Source organism: Lagopus muta, chromosome 2 (genome assembly GCF_023343835.1).
Source record: "Lagopus muta isolate bLagMut1 chromosome 2, bLagMut1 primary, whole genome shotgun sequence".
Classification (NCBI taxonomy): domain Eukaryota; kingdom Metazoa; phylum Chordata; class Aves; order Galliformes; family Phasianidae; genus Lagopus; species Lagopus muta.
Window position 1 is genome coordinate 52,608,422 of NC_064434.1, and position 12,775 is coordinate 52,621,196.

Here is a 12,775-nt window from a genome sequence, read left to right on the forward strand (position 1 = left end):
TCAAAAATCATCTAGAACAGGGTAAATGAAGTTGTCTTTAAATAAACAATATGCCAAAATCTGTCCTCCACAAATCATTGAAATTACTCCAGATCCTGAAAGAAAATACAAAGCTGTTTAGTATTCATTTGTATAGTGGAATGCAAACATTGTAATAAAACATGAGGCAACCCTTCTTTTTGACTTTTTTTTTTTAAACTCCCTGCTCACTTAAACACTTTGCCCAAGACTTTAATCACCAAAAAGAGATCAGTTCCAGCAATTTATGATACAAAACCAGCAGCAGTACAGGGAATTTATTCGCCTGTCTCTGTCTGTTAGGAATTACTACAGCTGTTGATCCTTGTTATCCATCATAAAAGAAAGAACAGATGTCAGTACTTTCTCCCTTAGTTATTTTTCATGATAATATATACGAGCTTACGACTATTCTTCAAATTTTGAAAAATAATTAAACATTTCAAAATACAGGTTTGCCATTCTCTGTTGGAAATATGATGACTGAGAATCTCTCTCTTCTATCATAGATACCTGCTCTTAGAATCACAGAATCAGAGAATCACAAGATCAGAATCATAGAATCATCGAATGACCTGGGTTGGAAGGGACCTCAAGGGTCATGAATCTCCAACCCCCCTGCCATAGGCAGGGCCACCAACCTCCACATTTAATACTACACCAGGCTGCCCAAGGCCCCATCCAATCTGGCCTTGAACACCTCCAGGGATGGTGCATCCACAGCCTCTCTGGGCAGCCTGTTCCAGCACCTCACCACTCTGTCTGTGCAGAACTTCTTGATATCCAACTTAAATCTTCCCTCTCTCAATTTAAAACCATTTCCCCTTGTCCTACCACTATCACATTGTTCATAAAAATGATTTTTGAACTGTATTTCATTACACTGATTGTAAAGACTACCAAGGAATGCTAACTTGGAAAACTGTCTGTTTGACACCTGAATTAGATGAGATAGATAATTTGATTAGGACTTAGCATGACTCATTTCAGCAACATGAACATATCTGCTATTTGTTAGGAAGACTACCATAAGCTAAATACATTCTGGTCTTAAAATAGTTGTTAGCCCAGTGTTACTTGTCTGTGTTCTTACAAAAAATGTAAATGAAAAACATGCATATCTTCCTTAAATACTTTCAATTCCCGAATTATTGAGAAAATAATAGAAAAAAACACATAAATGCTATTTTTCTAGATTCTAGCAACTTAATATCTGAAGATTATTATACCTAATGCCAGCCACCAGTGTAACATCAGAGGAAATTCAGACATAACTGGAAGGAGAAGAAAAAGAGAAATGTACATTTGTAAACAATAAAGATAAGGGTATGCAAACCTTATACTATTAAATAGAATGCTCACTTAGTTAGCTTTTCTAAATTATACACATTATATTTATTGAAATTGCAAACTGCTATCAAGATCCTCACCATTCAGATACTTGATCATAGCGTTATGCTTAGTGGGTGAGCAATCCCTTGGGGGTCAAATCTTAAAAAGTACAAGTGTGTGCTAAGCTGAGGCTTTTCATTGTAAAATCTCTGAAAAGGGAATTCATTTATTATTACATATCTGCATGAGGTTTGGCGTAACAGAAGCACTGCTCACCTGGTAGGAAGTCGATACACTGCTGCAATCCAAATAATTTCAGCTGCCTGACAATTTCAATTTGATGGCTGATAACAGCATGTGAAAGACAGAGCTGTACCCAGCAAGTGATCCCTATTACCTGACATGCTCTGCCATGTGTCTCAATCTACCTCTGCCTCACGTGAGCGGCCACACGTCCCCATCGCATGACCAATAGGAACCAGTGCAGCCCTATTAGGGCTAGCAGGGCTGTGGAGCAGTGAAGATAACTGGAAGGCACACTGCATTCTCCACAGTGTGAGTTCAGCAGCACAGCTTGGGTTGCCCATCTGAAAATGTCAAGAGCAGCTCTGTGTTGTTTGGAGATCAAAGTGTGCTATGTGATATAATGATAGAAGATAGTCTACTGCATGAGCTATACAGAAAGCATATTTTGTTGTAGTTTTTGTAAATTTCCTGATTTAAATACAAAAAAAAATTAATAATATTCATGAGGAATAACAGCAGCTTAAATCCCATGAAATCAAATTTAGTAAACGAGAAATTATGCTTAATTTTTTACATTCAAGTCTCCATTAGTTTCTGGAATATCTTGATGTGGGTACTAGGGAATCTCTGTTTAAAGTGCTAATGAATAAATGGATGATGCCCTGGAAAATGGAAGATCAATTATTTTGTAGTAGAGAGGGAATTCTAACTACTCAGTGATGCCTTTTTCCTAATCCTAATTCTAGAATAAAAGCATTAAGCTCATCTACATAGAAGGAAAGATGTCCATGTGGGCTCTGCCATCCAGGTGTTATACCTTCGTTCCTTCCAGAAAAGGAGAAGAGTTTCAGAGAAAACAAACAAATGACATATAACACCTCAGTGGTAAAAATACATTATTTTCTTCGATGAGGTTTTTGTTCAAATATTTTAACTTAGTATGCTGAAGTAAACTCCATTTTTACTCTGAACTAATGTGGAAATGTTAACGAGTCAGAAGTGGACAGCTACAGATTTCTTGTTTTACAGAACACAACTCCAGAAGTTGTCTCTAGGATGAGTATTGCACATAACAGCAACAAAGACAGAATTGAGGTATAGAGGGAAAAATTTAAATACATGCATAAGTCAAATGGACGGAAAGCAGAAGTGTGTGTATTCAATTCCAAGGAAGAATGAAAACCCATAACATAGTGAGTGAGCTGTGGTCACTTGGTCCTTTTATAAGTGATACATATGTTTAGCAGTAAGCATACTTACCAATGGAAGTTATGATGATATGAATAACAGTAACTGTTACAGCATAATCCCAAACCCATTCTTCCACCACCAGAGCAAACAGCAGACCACAAATGAAAAAAGTTATTTCCAGTGAGATTACAAGAACTGAAAATGAAAATAGAATATTTACTCCGAGCATAGTTTTGAAAGTCTTTTACTCTTATGCCAAGGTAATAGCAATAGGAAGTTAAAATGTCTGAGACAATATTATGCAAATTATGTTTGATTAGGTCAAATATTACTCTAGTGCTTTGATTATGAGGTTGATTTCTAATTTTACCACAGACACTGCACGGGTTCCATGCTGATTTATCCATAGGCTTACAAATGTTCTTTCTTTTTTTAAAAAATGTAGGGATGAGCAGGAGGAGGACCAGTGCTCTAAGTATTGCCTTGAGAAGAAATAGTGTGGAAACGTCAGTGAGAGACAATCCATCCAGGGTCTTTGCACGTGGCACTAAATAGACTTGGTTGATACAGACATAGGTCAACTCTTTCTCTTCCAAAGCAGAGCAGTCTGGTTAAGGTTTTACATCCAGTAGGAAACTTCATAGCTTTCTTCCTGTTCTCTGCTTCACATCACGTATGTGTAGCAGTGCAACTTAAAGACAGATAAGGGGAAATAGAGCAGAAAGCCACCCCTATGAGCTGAATGCAGGCCATCCCTATTGATCTCATGGTTCCACATCACACTGGGCTAGCAGGAGCTGAGTGGGAAATGCCTGCTGGTCCTCCAGTAATACCCTAGGTGTAATAAGCAATAACAGCACACTAGTAACTCATACAATTTTCAATCTGAGGTATTTTTCTTCTTCTTTTTAAAGGACCTAGACATACTGAAAAAATATTATAACAGACTTTTTTTTACCATTGCAGTAATGTAATACCTCAGAGAATATTATTATTTTTTCACTGTATTTAATTTATACATCTGGCAGCATTTTGTGACTCAGTTTTATTCCATTCTTTAGACAGTCAATTATCTCCTACTGTAATCTGGATCTTTCACCCAGCAGTTAGAAGAAATGTAAGAACACAAAAGAAAAAAATAAACAACTGTAAAACCACACATGGTTAGAAAAACAGAAAATACAGTTAAAAAAAAGTAATATTTGACAATGCATTTTATTTCCTATTAAAGTTAATTTTAATAGTATCTACTATTTTTACAATAGTTATTTTTTTCAAATAATTTTATAACTTCAAAAGTATGCTCAATGTAGGCAGTTGTGCTGTAAGTTTTCCATTAATCTGGGCCAACAACTATAGCTCTGATCTGAGCTGAGACTTATATTTTTGTTTCCAGGCTATCTTTTAAAGTCATCATTCTACTTTTAGCAGGTATGAGTGAGACTCTTGTACAAACTAATTCATTCAGAGTGCTCAGCTGTGTTTCTGTGCCCATAGCCTTTAAAGAGACCTGGCTAGGTTTTGCTGCTCCATGCTATTGCGTTAGTTGGATGGAAGGCGAGACTGAATTCTAACTAGTTGTGTGACATAGTGGTTGTCTTTGGCACCTTATAAACATCCTGCATCAAACTGTCTGATATAAATCTGGAGCAAAAAAGTCATGTTGAGATACAGTAATTACATCAGGGCCCTGAAAAGTAGTTCTAATGGAATATGATTAAATTTTCTTTTCCATTGCTGCAAATGGAATGTTCTTCTTTTTTCATCTGAAACCCACATTGACACTATACAAATATTCATGCATTTTTATCATTCTTTTTAACATGATCGACTGAGCAATTTTCTTCTGAGCAGTTCTGATTAGCAGTTCTAATTATAGCAGATGTGGTTTTCCTTTGCAAAATAGAATGCAAGTCTGGTAAAATTTCATGTATGCATGTAATTTTTGAAATGAAATGATAGTTTAGGAATGTGAATATGTTTTGAAGGCTTCAGACAAAGCTGCAGGAATTTGTGTTAGAATGTAAAAAGGTCTGACTGGGAGCTGAATTACAATAAAACTCTGAAATTTTAATGTCCACTATATTCAGGCATTACCAAAGCAAAAGTTCCATGAGTTGGATACGACCTATTCTTCAGCTTCTGAGTACATTACACTTTATAAGAAATATGTTGTAATGTGGAAGTTAAATTTAATAAATATTTGGAGGATTTTTTCAGAAAAGAGGTCATCATTATCTCATGAAAATGCAGCATCCTGATACAGTAGTACATTGTCTTCAAATGATCAAAATCAGAACACCTCAAGGAAATGCTTAGAAATCATCTGATTAATTAATAGCAATATATAAATGAAAAGTGAAGCAAAGATGAATAAAGATTTAAATGCAGTGTAGTTAAAATACTGGAAATATTACCATTGCTAAAAAAGCTCTAAAATACTGTCCATAAGGAAGACAAATTTACATCCAGATATGATGTAATTTCTTGACTGAGAGAAAACATAAAAACAAACTTAACTTACCTAAATAGTGTGGGTTGAGCCAAGATGGATTTGTCTTAAAATCAAAAGGTGCCAAACCATCCAACATTTTAACCCTGTGGAAATAGAATAAATACATTTAACCATAACTTTAATTTTCAATAAAAAATTAAAGACTACATGATGAATTACTGGTCCTTTTAAGATAAGATTTCAAATGGAATATTCTGGATTTTACAGGCTTTCTGCTTTTCATTCATGTTTTGATCTTGCTCTCGCACACAGTTTCTGTGATCTCCACTTCTATTTAAGATATGTCTGGCGCTATACATGTTAATCAATAGTTTCCTAAGGGAAGATGATTTCTCTTTCATATCCACTATAACATCATTCCTTTTTAATTTTTTATGTAATTGGTCTCTTATGTTCATTAACTTACAGGATGCAAGTGCAAGTATATTACAGCCAGCATTTTATATTGCTTTTGAGTATCCATTTACTGATATATGAAGGCAGTGGTCACAACAATTTAATGAAGGCTTGGTTACAACAGTTTAGCTTATTTGGAAAACATATTCATGGAATAGCTGAGACTGAATGCCTTCAATCTGAATGCCTCTTGTCCATAGTCACTGCTCTACCTGCTATATCCTGTATATCCAGCTGTAGCACGTGGTCATAGGAAAGGCAAGGATGTCTTACTTGAATATGGCAAAGCAAACAGAAAGGACCACATAGTACACAGTGTAGAAAACTGCCATGCATATCAACAGGTTCACCAGCACAACCTGTGAAAGAGAAAAAGACAATCTAATGGTGTGTTTACACTATGTATTTAATCATCAAAAATAAATCCAGATTTCTGTCAAGCATAATATTTCAGAAAATATAATATTTAGCCAGAAATTTTTGCTGTTGCTGATTACAAAAACATTGTTAAAAGCTTTTTAGTACATTTCGGCTCCTGATGTTATAATGCATGGTTCTTTGTTTTAATGATATATCTACTACTTAGCTACTGGATTTATATGCATTCAGTGAATGAGAAGTGTACTTACTGACAGTTACTACACTGGTGACCCCTTTAAGATCATTCAGATATATAACTAGTTTAATATTTTTAATTTAAAAGAAATGCTACCGTGGTAATTATGTTGAAACTATATAGAAATAAAATGTAGAAAATTGCATGGAGTAACTAGTAAGTTTTCCAGCCTCTGGAAGATATGTAACCCTAGTATCTATTTCCAAAGCTATGGATGTAGGCAACTTAAGTGAGTAATAAGAGATATCTGTTAAAAACATCTTAGAGATCAATTGCTTGTTTGTTTAAAATAAATAAATTAAAACCCCAAATTAATAACAAACTAACTAAGAGCAACAATAACAACAACAACAAAAAAAAGCATGAGTTTCAGAAAGTAACTGCTATTTTATGAAGCAGCACTAGGTCTTTAAGAGAAGAGAAACACTTAAGTCTTCACTTCTCGTCTGAAGTTTCAGAAGTAACACAACCAGAGAAAAAACTGAACCTTAACCTGATCCTTTTCATAAAATGCCTTCAGATCTTTTCTTTTCAAGTGAAGCATTATTTATGACTTTGCTCAGCTAAGTTGGCTTCCTGAATTATCCAGACTCTAGGACTTATATTAATTCGTACAGGTATAGGGTAAAATTACGTTTTAAACATTAATATACTTCAGTAAAAAAAATAGATTCCTGCTAATGCAGAACACTGTCATTTTTGTTTATCTGGGATGATACTACAACATTCTAGCATTTTAATTGGACCACCAGGACTGGGGATTGCTGTGCATCACATTTGATTAACTGCTCTGGCAATATTGTGTGCTTACCTGAGAATGTGAAACTGAAGATGTTTACTACAGTTGGAGTGGTAAATAAAATCAGTTATTTTGTATAAACTCCAGTTTGTCTTGCATTTTCTCAGTTTAGCTGGGGCTTTATCGTGTCGTATTTCTCTATCTTCTAACTAACTGAAGCACTGGAACAAGTTGTCCAGAGAGCTGGTGGATGCGCCATCTCTGGAGACATTCAAGGGTCTTCCTCTCCCATGTGTGTTCCACCTTTCCCCTATTACAGCTTTTTTTCCCCACTTTTTATCTGAATATTCTTAAGCTTACATTTCACTTCACATACTTTTCTTTCCTTCACGCTGCTAGTGTTTGAAGTATGCCCTATTTCATTCTAGATTTTTAATGATCTTTTATGTCCTGACTTTATCTGGGCACTCTTATGAATTTCAAAGATATTATGAAAACCTGATACCTTGTGCCACAATGGTAGTCTCTTAGTAATTATTCCACAATTTCATATTCCTGAGGTCCAGCAAAACGTAATATGTAGTAATATGTCCTCTTTCACTGTACACTGGTGTTTTTTTTTTCAGACATAGATGACAGTTATTTAATTTCTCTTTGTATTTATCTTGTTCTTCAATGAAAGACTGAACATAAAAACTATTAACAGCTACATCCTCACAGAAAAAAATGTACAGATGGCCCATAATAAGGGTATCGTGATCATTCTCATGCCTTACCTACCTATTCTGGTGCCCTTACTTACCAATAATTATTTAGCAGAAGCTAAATTCATTTCAGCTTTTAGTGTATCTTCTTCACTTATCTTCAAAGTAAAAGCTGAGTGGCAGAAAATGCACTCTGGAGAATGCATTAGAGTGGTTTGTATAACATTTACTCAAGGTGTCTGTACCTTGTGTGTGATGACTCATTCTACCTTAAAGCATTCAAACTTCCACTTTCAAGAAAACATCCATATCTCTCTTGCTGTAAATTCCATGAAAGGAAGGGAGAGGAAGTCTAAGCATGGAGTGAAGTGCCTCTCCTATAAAGACAGGTTGAAGGAATTGGGCTTGTTCAGCCTGGAAAAGAGAAGTCTGCAGGGAGACCTCATTATGTCTTCCCAATATTTAAAGGGAGTTTATAAACACAAGGGAAATCAACTTTTTGAATGGGTAGATTGTGATGGGTCAAGAGGGAATGGTTTTAAACTAAAAGAGGAGAGATTTAAATTAGATGTCAGGGAGAAATTCTTTACTGAGAGAGTGGTGAGGTGCTAGAACAGCTTGCCCAGAGTGGTTGTGCCCCATCCCTGGAAGTGTTTAAGGCCAGTCTGGATGTGGCTGTGGGCAATCTGATCTAGTACTTGATCTGCTGACGGGCAATCCTGCCTGTGATGGGGAAGCTGGAACTTGATGATGCTGAGGTCCCTTCCAACGCAAGCCATTCTATGATTTAGCTATACTTTACCCTGTCTAATTATATTTACTTTCATAGAATCACAGAATCACAGGGTTTTGAAGGGTCCTCAAGAGATCATCGAGTCCAACCCCACTGCTAAAGAAGGTACCCTACAATAGATTGCACAGGTACGCATCCAGACAGGTAGTAGTAGAAGTATAAGGACATGGGAAGTACAAGTATGCAGCACTGAAGGATCCAGTGACACACGCTTTGAAGTCTATTGAGTCAAAGATTGTATCTGTGTCATCTTAATTGGGTCTTCTTCCATTATTTTTTCCAGCTGTCTTTCATTGTCTAGAATACCTCACACACACACACACACACACACACACACACACACACACAAAAAAAAAAAAAAAAAAAAAAGTACCATAATTTAATTCTGGGTGTTTCAGAGAGAAGCTTAAACAAACTGAACAGTAATTTGAATAACTAGTTTGTGAAATATCCTCTAGTTCTTATGCCATCCAAAAGAGTGAATGTTTTGTTCCTTCCTTATGTTTTCCTCTGTTATTCCTGATTGTTTCTAACTCTGCATGATCCTATGTGTCAGACACCTAGGATGAAATTTTCTTACCTAAGTCCCTCTAGGAATGAAATCTGTACCTTATCAATGATTGCTATTTTTTAAATCTTATTTTTTTAAATAAAACACAGTTCTGAGTGAAGATTTCAATTTAAAACAAACAAACAAACCCTCTCCCCCCTCACCCCTCCCCCCCCCCCAAAAAAAACCAAAAAACAAAAAACAAAAGCACAACATAAGCCAGTTCTGAAATGTAATTTTCATTTCTATTTAATTTGTTGTGTGTAGGTAAAAGCTGCTGAAAAATCAGTCCTTATTCAAGGAGGCAGTGTCTCTGAAAAGAGCTACTGATGAACATTAGCTCAAGCTAATTCAGTTTTGGGAGCTTGCCTTACCATTGTGTGACACAAAATAAGCCCTTAAGCCTTCATGTTTTAAGGTGGGAGAATATGAAGATAACTGAAGAAGTATTACCTCATAGCATAGGATTAGGGAACACAAAGCAGCATCCAATTTAGCATCAGCAATTTTTTAAGTATGTTAAGAAATGAAGAAGGTGCAGAGAAGAGCCATAAAAGAGATCTGATGGCTAGAAATGCTTTTTTCATTAGGACTACAACTCTAAAGAGGTCAATCTGTTTAGCTCTGAGGGCTGATTTGATTATGATGGATAAGTACCTTCGTAGGCAGAAAATACCAGGTACTTAGGGGCTCTTTAATCTATCAGAAAAGCCATATGAAGTAAACAGCTGCAAGTTATAGCTAGACAAATGGCAAAAATACATGAAAGACATTTTTAACTGTAAAGGCAATTAGTTAATGGAACAAACTGCCTTTGGAAATAATGGATTATTTAAAGAAAAACCAGGTGCCTTTCTGGATGAAGCTTCACTTGAACATCCCCAGTGTTTACTTCTGGCCACATGATAAATAATATACTTGTAGAACCATCTGATACTGATGGCAGTGTGGACCATTTTGCAAATGGTTTATATTATTTTTATTGCTAGATATGGAAAGTGAAAGTACATCACTGTATCTATGCCCCAAAACTACAGGAACAGTAGGCAAGAAACCCACTATACCGGTACAAACTAGTATTTGTCAATACTTAAATATCCAGGAGAGTTTCTACTTTTCTACTGCTATTATTTCACTAAAGTAAAATAAAAATGGAGAATGTCAGCTCATTTTCTCTGAGGGGAAATTACAGCTTTCCCATGTCCTGTATCTTTACTATTATTCCAAATGGCAATTGGCTAAATAACTTATGTGATCTTTTCTTCTTCTTGATGTACTCCATGGTCACTGAAGTGTTCACTAACTACAGTGTTACCTGCAAGTAACATGCTGCCCCTTCTGCCCTGAAAGTATCTCATTGGGAAACATTGGTAAACTTTGGCAGATGAATCCATGGCACATTTTGGGTGAGAATCATTTTCATTTTATTTCTCTGAGCAGATGCACGTTTCCTGGAATTCTCCTTTATCTGCCTCCTGTAAGCCTTATCTGCTCCAGATGCAGATTTGTACTGTAATAAAAGTGGTAAGACAGGACTGAAGTGAAAATAACAAGGCTGAAGAAAGACTGTGAGCTGATGGCCTATTGACCTCTAATTACAGTAGGTAAATTCCTGGCCTCTCTTGAAGTCAGTGACAAACTTGTTTTGGCTTCAAAGGCCTTGGATTTTTCTCTCTGTATCCAGAATATTAGTCCCTGTCTAAGTGACACAATGAAGTATTAAAGTGCTTTGCCCAGTCAAGGAAGCTAAAGAAAGACATGCAGCTCAGTGCTAAGAATATGATCCGAAGTGAATAACATGAAAATTGAAACCCTTTGAAAAATTTCCAGTTGTATCACATTCCATTTTTTAAACCTTTCCACAGAAAATTATATATTTTTTGAATATCAAAATATATTTTATTTTCAAACTTATTTTTTTCCCTTTCTAACCCCTCAAATATTTCAAAGAGAGAAATACATTTATTGAGAAATGAGAAAGTCATTTATTACATGCCAAAGGCATTGAAAGAATTTCAGAAATACAGCAGTGTCATTAAACTTGGGATAAAATTCCAAGATTATATTTCATACATGCATCACTCCATATATTTTGAAATCCTTCTAATAAAATATACTTTTCAATACTTATTACCAGTCCTATTGGATAAGATCTCCTTTGCAGTTTACTTCTTAGAAAAAGAACATTAAGACCTACTCTGTAAGAATGAAAGCAACTGCTTTTTCAAGATCTGCAGGAGCTGACTAACTCTAAATACTACTATTACTCTTAGTACTACAGCACTATACACACTCAATTCCCTTTACCTTGGTTTCAGCAGTTTTGACCTTGAGAGCCATGGACACATGATGAGTGAAAGGAAGTGTTGTAGCTATACTTCTTATGCCAATATCAACAGAAAGAAGCAGCTGGTTTTCACCCCAAAAAACATTCTTATAGGTAAGTACAGGACAGAGTGAGGTAAGTTGATTGGATTAAACTGAACTGAGACAGAAGCCATCTGTGAGATAACTCTAAGCTGCTGAAGACCAAACAGAAAATCCTAGTCACTGATTTAATGCTCATACCATTTGTATCCACAACTGGCAAAAACCTATCTATAATACAAATTCACCATTTAGAGACAAAATTATGAATAGTATTTTCTCACTTCTGTTTGATTTTTTTCAGCCCTCATTTGATCACAGGTCATTAAGATTGCCACACCTCCATACTTTCAATTAGTTTTATGATTTTTAACATTAATTATGCTGATTGTAGGTGTGGAAGAGTACATTCTCCACCTTGTTCCTTGTAACGTTTCTCTTCTGACTATCACTTTGTTACATTACATGTAGTTCACATTAAATTAGGTATAATTAGATTAAGAAATGATAGACTTACATTATTACTCTTCTCCTTTTCTTATTTCTTCAGGAGAGTGAAATTTACCATGCTTTAGAGAAGCTTCACCTTCAACTGAGCAATTCCTTAATGGATTTGGATTTGACTTTTTGCAGATGCATTACGATTCATTATGCTGTGCTGGAAAAAAAAATTAGATCATATAAAGGAATGCTTCTGAAAACTTAATGAACTTTTTTTTTTTTTTTTTTTTCCTATCACTTACATAATCTGTGCAGATTTCATAATTGTTAGTATCTTTCTAATTGAGTAAAATTAATGCCATCTAGTTTAAGATATGGTCTGTACAAAGCACACAAAAACTTTCGCTTATTTGATTTGTACCAGATTGCGAATACTCTACAGAATGTACAAATAGTATTGTGTGAAATTCTTTTCCTTGTCCCAAATGTGAATATGAAGACTTGTGCTTCAGCATAGTACAGTGATGTCAAAGGAATAGAATCAAACAACAATAAAAAACTAAATTAATTTGCATAAATGGTTGCAATGGTGACCACACAAACGGTAGATTAACAAAAAAGTATTGGTTTTAGTAATTAAGAAATGATTGAAAATAAACAAAAGGTTTCATACAAGGAACATCACATCTATTCCAAGGAAACAGGGCCTAAAATTTGCACAAATCCTTGCAGTAACTCTTAGTAGCAAGATAACTGAAAAAAGTAATGGATTCCATTGGTCTAAGATCATTATTAAATGCAATCATTCATTTACTCGCTCAGTCAGTCTAACCAAAATCTGAGGGTAGAACCAAAGTCACTGAATTC

The 12,775-nt window shown here is 35.3% G+C and overlaps 1 protein-coding gene across 1 annotated transcript; it reads right to left on the minus strand.

Annotated features, from left to right (window-relative positions):
• On the minus strand, positions 1–11,440 carry TMEM244 (transmembrane protein 244). Its single transcript, XM_048937136.1, has 6 exons — positions 11,408–11,440; positions 5,972–6,057; positions 5,312–5,385; positions 2,857–2,982; positions 1,248–1,292; positions 1–95 (listed from the first exon to the last, which is right to left on the minus strand). The coding sequence occupies exons 1-6, from the start codon at positions 11,438–11,440 to the stop codon at positions 1–3; spliced, it is 459 nt and encodes a 152-aa protein (XP_048793093.1).
• Between the last annotated feature and the right edge of the window lie 1,335 nt (positions 11,441–12,775).

Excerpts from the sequence above, each read along its gene's own strand:
- TMEM244 (XM_048937136.1), bottom strand. The coding sequence starts at position 11,440 with ATGGCTCTCAAGGTCAAAACTGCTGAAACCAAG. Across the intron at positions 6,058-11,407 it reads TCAAAACTGCTGAAACCAAG|GTTGTGCTGGTGAACCTGTT; the intron begins GTAAAGGGAATT and ends TCTCTTTCACAG. Across the intron at positions 2,983-5,311 it reads GCTCAACCCACACTATTTAG|TTCTTGTAATCTCACTGGAA; the intron begins GTAAGTTAAGTT and ends TTTCATTTTCAG.